This window comes from Vidua chalybeata, chromosome 6 (genome assembly GCF_026979565.1).
Source record: "Vidua chalybeata isolate OUT-0048 chromosome 6, bVidCha1 merged haplotype, whole genome shotgun sequence".
Lineage (NCBI taxonomy): Eukaryota > Metazoa > Chordata > Aves > Passeriformes > Viduidae > Vidua > Vidua chalybeata.
The window spans coordinates 9,877,869-9,895,956 of NC_071535.1; the positions used below are offsets into that span (position 1 = coordinate 9,877,869).

Here is an 18,088-nt window from a genome sequence, read left to right on the forward strand (position 1 = left end):
TGAATATTCAATTATGGGTTTATTATTCTGTGAATCAGTTTACAGTGATCAGTGGATATAATTTTTAGTATGAAAATGTTACTTGTGCATATTACAGTTCCAGGCATATATTATCCTTTCATGAAAACATTTCAATTTTCAAGTCTTTATGCAAAAGATTGGCCTGTGGGCTCTGCACAGGATATAAATTAAGTTCTTGTTTGGCTAAATATGATTACCCTGTAGGGTACCAATCTTGCTTAGTGACAGTGGAAGCTAAAAATTGCAAGCAGGACAGTCCACTTGAAATGGGGCCAGGAAGGGTCAGTTTCCAAACAGCAAATCTGAGGTTTGAACTAGATTTTAATATTATCCCTAAGAATGTTCAGTTAAATAGAAACTGTCTCCTCCATAGCTGCTATCATTGCTATTAAATATCATAAAGAATTTGAGAAAAGCTTATTTTTTTAAGTACAAATTTTTATTAATCATATGTAAAGATGCTGCAATCGCTTTAACCCAGCCTTTAGTCAGTCTGCTGTATAATTCCCATTTGACACTTCCCATTTCTCCTCTCATATTTTATCAAAATTAATGCTCCAGTAGAGAAATTCAGTGAATAGCAAAATGCCACGCAGACAATCAAAACAAAACTACCTCAAGTTAATACAAACTAAAACTATTTGAATATTACTAAAATACTGATGCTTTATTGTGGACATACTGAGCACATGAGAGCGACTAAAAAGGCATATGCTGACAGTACTGAATATGAAAGACTGCTGTTCCTTCTGACAGGATTAGCTAAATACTTAAGTGATAAGAACACTCCCCTGTATTTTTCCTATACTCAGAAAACATGCACAGAAAAGTCACTCTTTGATCTATTTTACTAGCTTCAGTTACTGTAGCAGGCTTTTGTACACATAAAAATTTTATTTTTAGTAGTCTTTGGCATCTCCTTGGCTTTCCTTTGATGTATAAAGGTTTTATGATCAATAATATGTAAAAGCAGCTGGTGTTATTGCAATTGTTCTGAGTCAAGGAAAAAAACAAAAGTAATGCAACACTGGTGAAAATTATATGGCTTTTGGCTGTTCAGAAAATGTAATTATCTCAGTAAATACATGTAGGTTTTAGTAATGAGATTCAAAATTTCAGACAGATTATTTTTAATAACATCTTTTCACAGTGGTTCTATTAGATATTTTAAGTCTATTTAAATCAGACCTCAACACTTACCTAATGGATAAATATCTCACTCCCTCAATAGGTTTTAGATGAAGGGACTCAGCACTCCACACTGAATCCTAATGAATTTGAAGGGGGAAAAGGATAAAACCAGGCCTGGAGATAGCCTGGGAGCAACACAGAGAGATGGTGTGCTGGGGAGGTCCTTCCATCTGTTATCTCACGGACACTGGGGATGAAGATCCATGTGGCAGCAGTGACACAAGGGATATTGATGTGTTGGAAACCACAGAAGTGCCTGAGAACGATCACATGGAAGGTCCTGCTTGACTGACCCAATGTCCTGTGACAAGATGACCTGCAGAGAGGATGAGGGGAAGGCTGTGGATGTTGCCTTCTAGACTTCAGTAAAGCTTTGACAGTGTTTTCCACAGTATTCTCCTGGAGAAACTGGCTGCTCATAGCTTGGATGGGTGCACTTTTCACTGTTAAAAACTGTCTGCATGGCTGAGCCCAGAGTGCTGGTGGATGGTGCTGCATCCATTTAGCATCCAGTCACAAGCAGCATTCCCTAGGGTGCAGTGTTGGGGCCAGTTCTGTTTAATATCTTTATCAATGACCAGGATGAGGGGATCAAGGACACTCAGTCTGCAGAAGACACCAAGCTGGGCAGGAGTGTGATCTGCTGGAGGGCAGGAGGGCTCTGAACAGGCTGGATTGATGGGCCAAAGCCAATGGTGTGAGGGTCAACGAGGACAAGCACAGGTCCTGTCAGTAGTGTCTGACCATGAAGCAAGAGTGTGCCCAGGTGGCCAAGGCCAGTGGCATCCTGGCCTGTGTCAGCAAAAGTGTGGCCAGCAGGACCAGGGCAGTGACCATTCCCCTGTACTCAGTACCTCAGCTGCTGTGTCCAGTTCTGGGCCCCTCAATTCAGGAAGGGCAGGGAGGTTACTGCTGGAGTGTTACTGCTCTCTACAACTACCCCAGAGGAGGTTGTGGAGAGGTGAGAGTTGGGCTCTTCTCCCAAATCACAAGCAGAGGAAATGGCTGGAAGTTGCGCCAGGGGAAGTTGAGATACTAGGAAAAATTTCTTCACCAGAAGGGTTGTCAGGCAGCTGAACAGGCTGCTCAGGGAGGTGGTTGAGTCACTGTCCCTGGAGGTATTTAAAAGACAAAGCAGCTCACATGCTAGCATGGTCCAGTGTATGCTGATACTGTTTTTGGGTGATGAGCACTAAAATTACATGTTCAGAAAACAGTTTTAACTGTGAATTTACAGAAGCACAATCAAAACCTTCCATTTGAATTCCCACAGCTCCCCCATGCCAAATAACACATATCTGCATGATGAGGCACATTAACTCATCTGACATCGAACAGTTTTTTCCTTGGATTAGTTTGAGTAGTGAATCAATTTCCTGATCTGGTTCAGCAGGCAGACACAAAAATATCCGTGTTAATGGAAGTGAGCAGCTTAGAAAATGAAAATGCTTTTGATTGACCTCTACCCATTTAAAGCAAATGTGAAACTACCTTAGGGATGTTATATACAGGCTGTCAGAACATATGGCCATTAACCACCAGTCCACTGGGGCTCTGGTCTCTCCCTTTCTGGGATATTTTCTTGTATTATCCAATTACTCTTTTACATCAGAACTACCTATTAAAGTGTGCATTCCCATTGTGGTCAAAGCTTACATACTGTAAGATATAATTTACCATAAAGCCCTGAAGAATTATATTACATACCCACAGTAATCTATTTCAAAAATTTATTTTCCTAAACATGGCATTTTGTAAATATTTAATAAGTATATAACCTTTACAGTACTGATGCAGTGTAACATTCACAAATATTTTTAAAGTGTTGGTTATTATCTCAGCAAACACCATTAATGACTGTTTTCATTTATTAATAACACATAAAATCACAATTCAGTGGCCACTTTAGCCCCAATAATATCATAGTTGTATGAAACACTGTGATCTGCTACTGCATCAGTAACATTTATTTCATTTTGCAGACAAATTATTATAGTTGATGTGGACAAAGCTCTTTTTGCTCCAATTGAAAAAGTCTGTGAGTAAACCATGTCATGTTTAGATATGAAAAATAGGTCAATGGCTACTGAGATGATGCTTCCAAAAGCAGAACCTTCCCTACAGCACAGCTTTAGGAAAACATTTCATCTGACAGCACACATTCTTTCTAACAGAATCCTCTTAGTAGGTACTGGAAAAAAAAAGTAATTTAAAGAGAGAAGATAGTGAGGAATGAGACTTCTTTTAAATTAAAAAATGGCATAGCATTTTAGGACTTCACTTGAACCAAGCTCCTTCCAATTGATGTTACCTACCTGGAGGCCACAAAAACAACCCTCAGGCAAGTTGTTTTCAGTGCCTTGGAGAAGCTGGTGAGAACAGCACATTTTTTTGGAAGAAATGAACCAGGAGAAAGCAGTGCATACTTGTGTCATTCTTCATACAAGAGTTACCAGTTTCATCTTCTATCAAGATTAAATAACAGGCAGCACATTTGTTAAATTGCTCAGCAACTAAAACATTTACAAGTCATGGATCAGAGGAGCTCTTGTCCACGGGAGGCACATTTCTCTTAATTAAAAAAAAATCCAAGAAGATCCTATTGCATTAACACTTTATATGAACTCATATCTTAAATCTTTATCAAAAAATAGCAGATAATCACACTGAAGAAAGGATTATTCTAAAATGATTGTATATATACTCTCAAATAAAACTTGTTCCTTCACCCATATTGTATTACTTACAGATAGCTACTGCCCCAGACTGGCAGCTGCTGCAAAATGAGGCATTTTTGTCTTTATATACTAATATAGTTAGTGGAGACATCATTCTGAGACCAGAGTTCAGGTGCAGCACACAATGCCACATTATTTAGCAGCCATAACTCTATAGTAAAAACAGGACATTCATTACCTATTCCATCTGACAGGAACAAAGAACAGCTTTTCTTCGTTGTGTTTCAGTGACAAATATTTTAGATATTCTTGGAATAAAGGGTAAAGGAAATCTACATAGTGATTATAAATTAAGTGTTGACTTTTATTTACATAGTTTAACAAACAAATTCAAGTAATTATTGCATCAATCATTCAGATTTTGAACATTACTATGAACCACAAGTTTATAGCATATAGTGTTGCATTCTTCATGGAGCTGTGATTACTGTTCTACATTTTTCTTTCTCCGACGAAGCCACCTCAGAGCTCTCACCAGTGCTACTTGTCCCATGAGGAATGTGATCCTAAAGTTACGTTTATACCAATCTCTAGGATTCCAAAGCCAAGAAAATCATCAGTACACAGAACAACAACATGAAAAAGATACACAATTATATTAAAATATCCTTTGACATTGACAAATGATATTTCATTGATGACCTGCATTTTCTGTTCTTTGTGGTAACACTTTTCCTGCCTAATAAGAGTTAAATAACCTATGAAAAAGTCTATGTGGATATCCACATCCAGGAACAGATTACACCTGGATTACAGGGTTGCAACCGTATTTGAAATCCGTTGAGATAAAATAGTTAAAACCATGTCTCATGTTTCAGCAGTAAAGCAGATCACCAAGCTATCTGGACTACCTGCCAGTGCTGTGCTTCAGGTAAAATTTGTTTGTGTGTGGATGAAGATGCCTGTGTTAAAAAGGGTAGAGTTGGTCTCATACAAGGGTGGCAAAAAATAAAACCAAATCACACTTCAAAGGCTAATTATATAACCCAACATTACCCTTCTACTGCAGTATCTTTTAAAGATAATGCCCTTAATATTGTCAAAGTTACTCTTTATATCTTTAAATAATATTTATGAATCATGCATGGCTTCTGGAACCAATTAAAATTATTCACAGTATAGTCAGCATCAGCCCTTCTTAACCTCTGCAAACTTGCTTCAAGTTCTTTGCCCCTGTTACAAATTAAAGTAATATCATTTTTTTTTTCTAGTTTCTAACAAGGATCTCATTCCCATGTTGTAAAATGCTCACAAGAAGCAATAAGATATGAAGAATTCTGGAACCAGAACACTGGGATTTAGGTCTTCTCCTGAGATGTCTGGGGCAAACCTTGCATGCACAGATCTAACATAAGCCTGAGATACCAACCTCTCAGTGAGGATAGCAGCCAAATTCACACTGGCAGGCAGCACTGAGCTACTTCTTCAATTGTCATGTTAAATAAAGTATCATGCTAACATTGCAACTGTTTCTTTTCCCCTTTCACATTTAATTTCCTATATCCTTCTTGAATTTTTTTCCAAAATTAAATTATATTTCCAGTCTAAGTACCCCAAACTAAATATTCAAGGCATTGATGCACAGTCATTGCTTCAATTTTAACTACATTTTAGAAGTTGCAACACTTCAGCTGCCAGTTTTCAGTCCAGCTGGCAATACTGCAAAAGAACATACAGCTAAATACATAAACAGATTTTTATAAATATGACCCTTCAAAATCAGACTGCCTATAAAAAGCTCTGCTGTTTTCAGGGCTGTGCAGTCCTACTACAACAATGCAGCTGACACAACCTGACTTTACAAGTCAGCAGCAAGGAAGGTCATGGTTAAGCACAAAGCCTGAATTATCTTCCCCTGAAGATGGGACACTATCCTGAGGTCACTGCAACAATGGCAACTGGTAACCAGTTCTAAGATGAACTATTTGCATTCCCACTTATCAATTACAGGCAATGTATTGACAGTCTTTTCACTAAAAACAATTTCTTACTTTGCATCTTTTCACACTGTTACTTTGAATTATGGTGAGGTTCCTCCTTGCCCTTCCATGGGCAAGATAAGATAATATCTTATATTTAAATATGTGTTAGTTAAATTGTTCTTACAGGATAGTATTTTATGGTTTATGCACAATACACACGAAGAAACTTAAGCCACCATTTGTTACAGATCGGTTGCAGTGATGGCAGAACTCTCACCAGCATTACCCCTTGTGGAACCAGTCACACCTGACACTTTTGAGCCTCCCAATCCAGTCCAGAGAGGAAACTGCAGTTGTGCTTTCACATTCAGTGGTCAGTATTCCTGGATTAAATGCTGTCTTCCTTCACTTTCTCATTCCTCCCTCATTTCTAGCCCTTTTTCAAGTGTGCACCACTACTTGCAAGGTATGTGTGTTTGCAAGTATTTTTTCAACCCTTTCAGATCCCAAATCCAGTTTTACTGAGTTGTTGTACACACAGTAACACTGAAACAATGCAGGAGATGCTGTGAAGAGTTGGATGTAGGCTTTTACCAAGCTGTAGCTGAGGTTCTACCCAGGACAAGTGATCAGTTTATGCCTTGTCAAACTCAAAAGCTGATCACTTTTTTACTAGACACTTGCAAAATAACAGACCCAGGATTATTAAATATTACTCCCATTAAATGATTTTCCTTTGAGATAAATCACATTTATTTGACCTTATTTAACAGTCAGTTAGAATCTGTTATATAGAACTTCCAAGTGGTCTATTTGCATATTTATCAGTTTCAATTAGCAGCATGAAAAGACCTGTGCCCCAAGATAATAAAATGTGCCTGATCTTGTCTCTTTAAGTCTCAGACTTGAGCTTATCTTTCCACTAAAACAACAATAAGCGGCAGAACTCAAATGATAATGCAGATTTGTCAAATGCTAATAACAGCATAAAAAAATTTCCAAAATTACAGGGGTTTGTGCTGTTTTACCAATTACAGAAAAAATGTTCAAATTTTAAACTTGATCTTATACCTTTCACTTAGACTGTAATGTATATATGTCAACATAAATACCTTCTACATACCTGTTGTACTGCAAATGCTTTTTTAAATTTTTACTTAGAAAGTCCTTGTAAAAGTCAGCCATTTCTTCTGCATTCAGTGTTGCTTTTTGACCTGAAAATAGGTTTTGGTGTAAAAAAGTCAAGGCAATTCTTTGGATCAAAACACTGGTTTCAAATGCTAGGTCTAACTCCTTGCTCCTATAAGCTTTCTGTGTAAACCTGAACAAGTTAATATGCCTTTAACTTTCAACCTTTTAAAACTTATCTAGAGAGCACAGCAGATGAAAAATACTGATCATCTTGAAGCTGGTATAGTTCTTAAACCCCTATTACTTGTGGAAGTGATAAAGTTTATCAGCTCTTAGACTACTTAGGGAACCAGTGAACCCCTAGGAAAATGTACACAGATCTAGAAGTATCTATCCTTTGAATAAAATAATTTCTCACAGGCTGAAGTCTAAAGAGCACCAATAAGGGCATTTAGTAACAATTTCCCCCCCTAAAGCAAGTCCATAAATATCAAAAGAACACTATCCACAATTGACATGGTATTTTCAGATGTAATTCTTTTTATATTACTGTTAATAAATTTCAAGTAACTGCAGGCAAAAAGTTTATGTTCTGAGATGTCAAAATTCCAAACAATCTAGTAAGCAATTATTTTGAGAAGAAGCAAATACAAAAGATGATTTTGAATATGTCACCCATAACCAGAATATAAAAGGTCCAGGAAGACCTGTGGCTACAGCACAAGATGTCTAATCCTGCGAACCAGCAAATATTCTCAATTCTACCAGACAATTCCTACACAACCCTTCTGGCACAAAATGTCCCTAAAATGACAGTCAAATTTCAATGCCCCAGGGAACATGGATATGATGAGGGAAATGGAATTGCAATATTCAACTTGTTACTGTTCCAAAATGCATTTTAAGGCTCTTGAGATTGACCACAGAAATGTAAATTATTGATTGGTTCTGTTTGTCACTATTTTAAAAACTAATATACCACAATGTATACTATGGGATAAATTAACTATAAAATCATTTGAAGGCTGCCAGCTTAATACTTATAGTTAATTTCTTTCTTCATACTGGTATCAGCAAAACTGATTCATTACATAGGAAAGTAAGTTTCGTTCCAACTCTTCATGTATGTTTTTATTTTTACAAACATTCACAGCTGTATTATAGAATAGCTGACCAAAGGCATGCAGTTGATTTAGATTTATTTTTAATGGAAGTATGTGGTCACTTTCCTCTATAGAGATTAAAAGAAAAACAAAAAATCCAACAAAATAGCAATATAAAAGAAGTGGTTTTGAAACAACATAGATCTTAATTAAAATTACTCCTCAAGCACACACTGATCATCAGAATACAAACAGAAAAGAAAAATAATGGTCTGTGACATACAGAATGTCAAAGCAGATGCTTCACTGAACTCAAACAGATTATTATTCTGTGAACAAAGTGTTCAACCTCATACTACAACGCCCAATTCACTATTATTATGAAGGCATTTTGCTTTCATTTTCACACAATGAATTAGAGGGACAACTATTTTACAGCAACTGTGCCCAGGCAGAGACAGGCAGATAGCAGCTGCCAACTCCCCAGAAGCTGCCTTACTCTCCCTCAAGGAAAAATACTGTATTCCATGGACCCACCATGGACCTGAAGCCAAAGACTGTGAATTTATCCAGCCAACCATAACATGCACTTGAGGCAAATGCTCTGTATGTTTATCTCATTCAGCTCACTGGCTTAGGAGGTGTGAAAGTAAGAAGTCCTTTCCTCCTTAGGCTGCACTATTATTATATTACTGGGCTAGGATTTCAGCACATTCCCTCTGGCTGCGGGGAAGGAATTAGGGGGAGAACAGTGCAACAGATGATCTGACCCCCACATGCACATCTCTGAAAAGCTTCTTGTCTCTTTTATTATCATACTTCTGAAAACACTTCTAAATCCTACCCCTAAGATTTACTTGTGGCAGAACACAAAGAGCATAAACTAACAAAATTCAAAGTTAAGCAAAATTCAGAATGCATCCTAAACTAGTAACAAAGATCTCACTAACCTGATTCATCTCTCATTTCCAGACCCTTGGCTTTCAGTCTTGAATAAATAAATTCTTCTTTTTCCTAAAACACGTTTTTCCACATTAGAATGGGATGTAGTCAGTCCTTGAAGTTAACCATTGTTTTTAATTACATAGCAATGTGGTGTTCAACACCCTTTGAAATAACTAGCAATACTCGTTACACTTGGAAGTGTCAACTAAACACTTTACTTAGTCCAGGGAGTTAGTTAAACTGGTCACTTAGCTCCTGCTACCTGCATGCATCAATTAATTCATGCAAGTATCCTACTGATACTTATAAAACTGATTTGTGGAGTAAAGCTACAGCCAAACTTCAGTGCTGTTTGACAGGAGTCAAACTTTCAGTTTATAAAACAAATTATGGAAATGTGCTGTACAATATAACTGAGATTTTGAGCATAGAGGAAAAGGTGCAGCCTAAAAAAAATTAAAACTATTTAGATGGAAGCATAATAATAATTTGTGTGTGAGTATTACGGACTAAAAAAACAGTTATGTTTAAAAACAAAAAAAAAAAAAAAAGCTTAATTTTTTTCTGGGATCTTTGCAAGTTTTAAGAGGATATGATGTACAACATCATAAACAGTGATGAATTACTGAACTGTTACTGTTCTTCCAAAAAATGCCACGTTGGTTGGGAGATGCTAAAATCAGGAAAGACACTCACTTTAGACTTGCTAAGATATGCTGCCAATGAAATGGGACATATCATTTATCCTCATTTAGTCTTTGTAATTACACCAAATTTCTCTCACTTATGACAAGAGAAAAACCAGCCATGAAATCATTTTCCTCAGCTGCTCTAGTCACAGACAGGCCTTGCACGTAGGGCCGCTACAACTTTATACATTCGGTGCAAGACAGGAAAAAGGCAAATACTCTATGCCACTAGGCAGCAATAAAACGTGGGATTTTTAGTTTTGTGCACAATTTAAATAAATGAACGTCAAAACCATAATTTCCTCCGTGACCCCGAGCGCATTAACAGCGGGCAGAACCGAGCCCCACCTCAGAGAGGCCGAGCCCCCCGGTTTCGGGCAGGCAGGCGGGCGCTGAGCAGCAGCAGCAGCCGCAGCGGGTGCGCGGCCGCGCTCACCTGGCGGAAGGCGCGGTTGTGCCGTGCCCAGAAGCGCTGGTTGCTGGCCTGGGCCTCCTGGCGCGCCTCCCGCAGCCGCCGCTCCAGCGCCGACTCCTCGGGGGGCACGTAGAAGATGACGGGGCGCAGGTTGGAGAGCTTGTCCGGGGGCCCGATCCAGTCGCTGTGCGAGTGCGCGGGGGGGCGGAAACCCGGGCCCTGCGAAACACGGACACAACGCGGGATCAGCACCGCTGCAGAGCTCCAGCTCGGAATAAATTCCCAAACGCCACGGAACCTTAAAGCATGCAAGCATAGCGAGTTCAGAAACAAAGCACATTTGTTTACTGTGACCAAAAACAATGGCGTACATTTACAATTTACTTTTACTTACAAATGCACTACAGAGAAGATACCGTTAACTCTTATCATGAGTATGAATCGTGAGATTTTTTTTTTGTTTTGTTATCATTTTTCTACCACTGATACTCTGTTAAAATATTTCACGGATGGAACTAGCAAGTATCCAAGTTTTTTACGATGCTGATCTCTGCCCTCTGGTGACCAGTGACAGCACCCGAGGGAACAGGGTGAAGCTGTGTCAGGGGAAGTTTAGGCTGGATATTAAAGGCTCTTCACCCAGAGGTGATGGTCAATGGAACAGACTCCCCAGGGATGGGATCACGGCCCCAAGCATGACATGCTCAAGGAGCTTTTGGACAACTCTCTCAATGGTGCGATTCTTAGAGCTGCTCTTTCGGTGATCCTTGGGGGGGCGTTGAAAGTCAGCATATTTTATAATTCTATGATTCTAAGTTTTCCTCAGTTCGGCGTTCTTTCTGCATCCATGTGCCAGCACACAGGCGTGTGCTTGCCCCAGCCGAGTTCGGGAACACCTGGCGCTAGCCCACAGCCCAGATCTCAGCGCCCCTCCAACAAACAACACCGGGAGCCTCGACAAACACATCAAAACCAGAGGCCGCGGGGACCGCGGTCTGTTACCGGCCGCCCCCGCCCCGCCGGCGTTACCGGGAGGCAGCCGGAGCGCTCCCCATTCAGGGCTCCCCGGGGCTCCCCGAGGCTTCCCCCTCGGCCCCCGCAGGAGCTGCCGCCCCCCGCCCGGTTTACCACGCTGTCCGGCCGCTCCCTGCGCTCAGCCGCGCGGCCGCTGCCGGAGGAGGCGGAGGAGGAAGCGGAGGAGAGGGGGCGGCGGCGGTAACAGCCACCGGCCCGCAGCACCCGGGCGGCCGCCATGGCCCGGCGCTTTACGACGCTGCCGCGCGGGGGCTGCGGGCGGGGCGGGGCCAGGTCGGGGCCGGGCCCGGGCCCGCCTCGGCCTCCGCCTCCCTCTCCCTCTGCGCGGCCGGGCCGGGCGGGGCTCGGGCGGTTCGCGGCGCTCGGCCCGTGGCGCAGCGCCGGGCCGGGCAGCGGCTCCTCGCCGGGCGGCGGGTGAGTGAGCGACTGGGGCGGGTCGCGGGCGCCGCGCGGGTTCGCTGCGGGGCCGGTGGGGACCAGCCTCCCGCAGGTGCCTCGGTGGTGGCCCGGTGTCATTTCCTCTTCGCGCTGCGCCGGGCCCCATCGCGGGGGAGGCGGGAGGTTGCGGCCATGGAGGGGGCGGCGAGTCCTGAGGGGCAGCAAGGTATGTGCGGGGAAGGAGCGCTGCCCTGCGGTTGTGGCGCCCGAGGGCGGTCGGGTTCGGCCGCTCTTCCCCCCTCGCTGCGGGTTCTCCCCTGGGCTGCGGGTGCCCTGTTTGTTCTGCGGCGGCTTCAGCTGCAGGGCGGAAGGCTGGGGGTGAACATCCTAGAGCTGGGCGTGTGGCAACTAAAGCGTCGCCCCTGCGGCCCGACCGGGAGAAAGGTGTAAAAAAATTAAAGGGTTGTGAAACATCAGCCAAGTGGTTTATTTGTATTGGTGAAGGTACTTAAAATAGCTGTAATGCTGAAATGCTTCAGAATGTAGAAGTTGTGAGGTGTCCTCGTGTAGCACTTAAGCAAGTCTTGTTATCGTTTTCCTTGTAGTTCATCTGAAGCAGGACGAGGGAAGAGGAATGGATATGGGTAACCAACACCCATCCATAAAACGGTTACATGAAATACAGAAAGAAGTCAAAGAGATTGAACAGCAAGTGGCTGTCTTCAGCGGTCTGTCTACCGACCGAGATTACAAGAAATTGGAAAGAAGCCTTACAAAACAGCTGTTTGAAATAGATTCTGTAGACACCGAAGGGAAGGGGGATATTCAGCAAGCCAGAAAGCGAGCTGCCCAGGAAACTGAGAGGCTGCTGAAGGAACTGGAACAAAATGCAAACCATCCGCGCAGACTGGAAATAGAGGCTTTATTCAAGGAGGCACAGTCACTTGTGGAACGCGAGATCACACCTTTTTACAAAGGAGGAAACTGTATAAGTGATGAATTTGAAGAAGGAATTCAGGACATTGTGCTGAGGCTTACCCAGGTGAAAACCGGAGGGAAAGTTTCTCTACGCAAAGCAAGATACCGCACTCTGACAAAGATATGTGCTGTTCAGGAGATTATAGAGAGTGGTGTAAAGCAACAGCTGTCCCTGCCACTCTCCAATGATGCTCATCCTTCTGTCTCCAAAATTAACTCTGTAATGTGTGATGTGAACAAAGCCAGAGGAACTCTCATTGCGCTTCTAATGGGAGTGAGTAGTAATGATACCTGCAGGCATCTGTCCTGTGTGCTCACAGGCCTCATTGCTGATTTGGATGCTTTAGATGTCTGTGGTCGCACGGAAATAAGAAACTACAGAAAGGAAGTAGTAGAAGAGATCAATAAATTGCAGAAATACCTGGACTTGGATGAAGAAGCAAATTCTACCCATGCTTATGATTTGGCAAAAAATCAGTCCATTCTAAAAATAGAAGAGATCCGTAAGAAGATGAAGGAAGTTCATTCCTTACTTCTAAAAACAGAGAATGCTTCTGATTTGTATCTGGGGTCCAAAGCAGAGTTGCAGGGACTAATTGCCCACCTAGATGAAGTAAGTCCAGGAAAAAATCCCTGTATTAGAGAGGCCAGGAGAAGAGCAGTAATTGAAGTTCAGACTCTTATAACATATATTGATTTGAAGGAAGCACTGGAAAAAAGGCAAATGTATCCAGAGCAAACTGCTGCTGAACATCAGTCTCATAAAGCAGTTTGGACTGTACTTGGACACTTGTCTCAAATTCAGAAAGAGGTGATTTCATTTGATGGAAACAGAACAGATAAAAATTACATGAGACTGGAAGAACTTCTTACAAAACAACTTCTAGCCCTGGATGCTGTTGATCCTCAAGGTGACGAGCGGTGTAAGGCTGCCAGGAAGCAGGCAGTAAAGCTTGCACAGAATATTCTTTACTATCTGGACATGAAAACAGATGAATGGGAATACTGAAACAGCCATGGCCTGACACAGAAGAGCATTTTTCTCTTTGGCACTTTATGAAGATCATTGGCAGCACATAATAAAGTCTTCTGTGCTTGCTGAAATCATGGAAATTGCATAAGCAGTTGACTTGGCTATATGTCTGCTATCCCACGCAGTCACCCACTTGCCATGACAACTGTCAGTACACCATCAGCAATTCTGGTCACTGATATAAGCAAAGAAGTGCAATTCTCTGAAGGAATAGCTTAATACTTGATCAAATAGCCTCTTCTTTTTTTTCTTCTCTTTTTCTTTCTTGTTCTTATTTCAGTCGCCTTGTGCAATGTTCAGTGAATGCAGGCTTTTCAAAGACACAGAAACTTCCTTATGGTACAGTACTGGTAAAACTATTTAAGGAGACTGAACATGAAAATTAGCATTCAGGCATGAGGCTCCATCCAGCAACTTCACAGCAGTCTGGATGTACTGTTAATGTGCTGTCATGACATAAAGTTCTAAGGGCAAAAAGCCTGCTGGCTTTTGGATTGTACTTGATTTATTCCATCCATCATACCATCTAGGTATCTCAGTTAATGGAGCTATAATGCCAGCTGCAAATTAGCATTTACATAGCCAAAGCCAATTATGTCAATTTTTGTAATACCTGAGCCCTTTGATTTGCAAAACCAGGTCTTTTGTTGGTGTAAATTCTTTCAAGTTATTGCTTTAAGGTACTGAGACTTGGAAAGGAAAATCTGTACATTTACACCAAACATATAAAGGGGATTTTGAGGATTTCAAACTGCCATCCATAAACCCTTGAAAACTGCACTGAACTTTATTTAGGCTGATTAGGTGTCTTTTTAAACTCTCCTGTTGCATCTGGTTTTCAAATTTGGCGAAAACATAAACAGACTTCACTTTGAAGTGAAATGTGCATTTTAGAATTATTTTTGTAAAATTAGGTAGCCAGCTATAAAGATGTCCCTAATGATGTAAGTGTGTGCTACATGGTCAGGTGTGGCTTCAAGCATGTCTTGGAAAGACTTGTGGCAAGTGTCTCTCTTTGCAACTCATTCACTTGTTTTAGAAGCTTCATAAATAAGCTTGCTTGTACTGTTGTATGCACCTACCTTTTTATTTGTGGCTGCTATTGCCAATCACATTTCTACTATAGCATGGTTTTTGGCATTTTTTGAGAGCATGGCATTAAAATGATTTGAGTATATATAGATATATATAAAGAACATAGATATATATAAAGATATATTCAATTGTGGATAATTTGCACTCAGCTCTTTCAGGATGAACTAATGAATTAGTGTTCTATAGATGATGATTTGCACCACTTTAAGGAGTAAAAACCATTTCAGATGTTACAATAAATATTTTTAAGATCTATTTTTGACTGATTAGAGAAGACAGTACTGTCTGTGAGAGACAAGTGCCTTTATGACACTGCTAACTTGCACCGTCATATGTAGATATAGGAACTCTTTACTGGCAGCTTGATACATTTGTAATCTTTGCAAACTGGATTTTTCAGGTATATATCTAATTCTACTGTAGTATATGTCAAGCTAACATAATACAATAGGTGACAGTTGCCCTATAGAGTCCTGAGAATGAGTATCAAATTTGGGAAATATGTATTCTGCTTAAAAACTAAAGCATTGGTGTGGAGGTGGGGGACTTTGGGCAGGTCTTCTGTGCCTATTGCTGCAAGAATAATGTGTTTGTTCATAACATACTAGGAGATGTTGATTGAAGGCTGCATACCTTCAGAGTGTGAATAGATTTTGTTTGTGATTGTGCAGGTGATTGCTTTGCAAATCTACTTGCCAGAACCGACGTAATTGAGTACAGTGCCTAAGGCACAATTTGGCAATGACAGAATGTTTGTTGGAGGATTCTTCCTGCTCCTTCAGAGGCATAACCCCATTAAATTTAACTCTCCTTCACAAAAAAAAAAAAAATCCCCTAATTAATATTCCAATCTCTGTTTGAATATTATGTGGCTAACACAGAATATTAATAGTGTTATACATCTGAATTATTTTACTCATTTCAAGCTCTCTACATGTTTGAATTGCAACTTGTGATTTGCACTTACATTTTTAGGAAAGATAAGGATTTGATATTGTAATGATATTAATAATTTTTCTTTAGTATTACTGTCGGGTCTGCAGTGGTTACTTGTAGTTTGTTTGAACAATTTAGTGTCTGTGTTCTCTGGCAGGTACGTGTAGTTTTATAAGCGTTTGAGCCTCTTATGTAAAAATGAGTAAGTATAGTTATCAGATCTGTTCTATTTTAAATGTGTCTTCTAGTTTTCCTGAATGAATTGTTATGCCTGCATCTCTAAGAATGCAAATGTGTAAAGGTAATTTGACTGACTGAGTAGAATTCAGATATATAGCAAGATATTATGTGGATTAAGTTTTTTTCCTTTGTTCTGTACCCTGATAAATTGACTCTTTCAATGTTACGGTAAAATCCTCATCTGGAATGGGATTAATTCACAGTTTTTGCATGAATGAAAGTAATAAAATATATGTGCTTAACCAAAAAAAAAAAAAAAAAGGCAAAACAAAAAAAAAAAAAAAAAAAAAAAAAAAAAAAAAACAAAAACCAAAAAAATGCACAGGCTTCTCAAAATTTGCTTTTATGCTGAAGAATGTAATTTCTCTGTTTTTTGTATCCAAAGATTGAGAGACACGCTTTTCTTTCCAATACAGCAGGCTAAAATAATCAACAAAATGTAAATGGACCAAATGGCAAAAGCCTGCATTTTAGTACTATACTAAAATAGAATAACTTTCCTGTGTGCTGTGTTATGTACCTTAGAGCAAAATAATCAAGTGAATATTCTGGGGGAGAGGTAATCCTGCGTCATGATTCCAATTTGTTAGCCAAATGTCTTTTTAAACTAGTTTTCTTTTGTTACTTCAGTATTTATTTTTTGTTGTTTGCCACTCAGAGTGGTTTTTCTGTGATTTTTCTGGATTTCTATAGCACAGAAATCCAAATCTTTGGAGAAGATTTTTGTTAAGTACAATTCTTACCTTTTAAACTTAACAGAAGTCAGTGTCTGTGCTCCTAATGGTGTACCTGTCTTCAGTTATTGCTGTGTAGGAGTTGACATTTGTGTTCACAGATCCAAGATTAAATATTGCAGTGTTAAATTCTTGATTATTAATACAAATACATTACTGCTTTTACTAGGTATTAATTTGAATGTTACGCCCTGATGCCTTTCTCTAATTATTTTTGAATGTGAGTTATCAGAATGTAAATTATTTCTGTCTTAGAGCAAGTGTTTTTATTAAACATACAGACATAAAGCTCTTTCCCCCCCCCTATTTCTTTAAAAGTTTGCTTTTCACTGCTGTATTGATTGAAATAAAGTTCTTTTGTGTGGATACCACCCCTGCTTGCTAAATCTGGTGCCTGTTGGTTTTCTCTGCATTCCTCAGCAGCAGCTTTGCACCCTCCAGGGTTGCACTGGGATATCACTGCAGCAGTGCTTGTGGCAGTGTTCAGATCCTGCCCCTTTGCTGTTGGAGGATGCTGGCGAAGCTGATAGCGTGAGTCTCTTCGTGCGAAGTCAGTGCGGATCCCAGAGCCTTTAGCAGGAGCTCAGCTGATCTGGTTTTAGGCTGTGCACATGAGGCAGGTTCCCTGATTGCTCTGTTGGCTCTGTGTGTTTTTTGGAGATGCAGTGAGCCATGTTACCGGCTCGCTGCTGATGGAAATTGGGAATTCTCTTTCTGCCCAGAAAGCTGCCGGCTTTGTGCAGTTCCTGCTGCTTGGCCAACTCCAGTGAGCTGATTTAATCCAATAAAATGTGAGAAAACAAACAACAAAAATGGAGAAAGGGGTTTAATGAGCCAAACTGGCTTTTAGAAATGCATGTGGGCCAGAGCTACTGCAAAATGAAGGGGTGGGTGGTGCAGCCATGGGCTAAGGAGCAAATGGTAAGAATTTCGGTAGCAGCAAGTCATTAGATCAACTTGCATAGCTAAATAACTGAAGGAGGAAGAAGGAAAGGTGTCAACTGTCGACTCCTACAAAGAAGTAGGAATTTTCTGCTTCACTAATGGGATGTGATGAAGGCAATACAAATGAATCATGTATGGAAAATAAACCAGTAGCTTTCAACTGCACTTTCATGATCATGTCACAAGTGATCATAGAATCCTTACAGAATCGGTAAGGTAGGAAAAGACTGCCAAGGTCTGGTTTTGTATCTCTGTACAAAGTACAATCATGTCAAACTATTACACAGGCTCTGGAAAAGCCCTACCCTGAAAATACTGGATAAGAACAGGGTTTATAAAGGTTGAATGTTCCCATAAGTAACAACTTCACTGTATCTTCTTTCCCTTTTAACAATAGAGCTTATTTGAAGGAAATATATTCTTCAAAGACCAGTAAATCCTCTGGGCCATGGCTCTAGATGTTGCTCAGCCAGCTGCTGACCAGTTTGTCTTGATTGCCTGTTTACTTGTCAAAGAGAATTCACCTTGTAAGAATATTTTTTGTGTGTGTTTTGGTGCC

General features: G+C 40.5%; 2 protein-coding genes across 4 annotated transcripts; one reads left to right on the top strand and one right to left on the bottom strand.

The window, feature by feature from the left end:
* Positions 1-487: 487 nt before the first annotated feature.
* LOC128789130 (cytochrome c oxidase assembly factor 8) lies at positions 488-11,461 on the bottom strand. Of its 2 annotated transcripts, none has more exons than XM_053944686.1 (5): positions 11,284-11,461; positions 10,177-10,374; positions 9,057-9,120; positions 6,996-7,086; positions 488-1,528 (listed from the first exon to the last, which is right to left on the bottom strand). In XM_053944686.1, the coding sequence occupies exons 1-5, from the start codon at positions 11,407-11,409 to the stop codon at positions 1,270-1,272; spliced, it is 738 nt and encodes a 245-aa protein (XP_053800661.1). In that variant the 5' UTR covers positions 11,410-11,461; the 3' UTR covers positions 488-1,269. The 2 variants fall into 2 exon arrangements, with proteins under 2 accessions (XP_053800661.1, XP_053800662.1); XM_053944687.1 differs by lacking the exon at positions 488-1,528 and adding an exon at positions 4,234-4,480.
* Positions 11,462-11,506: 45 nt separating this feature from the next.
* BAG5 (BAG cochaperone 5) lies at positions 11,507-16,950 on the top strand. Of its 2 annotated transcripts, none has more exons than XM_053944678.1 (2): positions 11,507-11,604; positions 12,174-16,950. In XM_053944678.1, exon 2 carries the CDS (start codon positions 12,203-12,205, stop codon positions 13,553-13,555), a length of 1,353 nt encoding a protein of 450 aa, XP_053800653.1. In that variant the 5' UTR covers positions 11,507-11,604; positions 12,174-12,202; the 3' UTR covers positions 13,556-16,950. The 2 variants fall into 2 exon arrangements, with proteins under 2 accessions (XP_053800653.1, XP_053800652.1); XM_053944677.1 differs by lacking the exon at positions 11,507-11,604 and adding an exon at positions 11,653-11,794.
* The last annotated feature ends 1,138 nt before the right edge of the window (positions 16,951-18,088 follow it).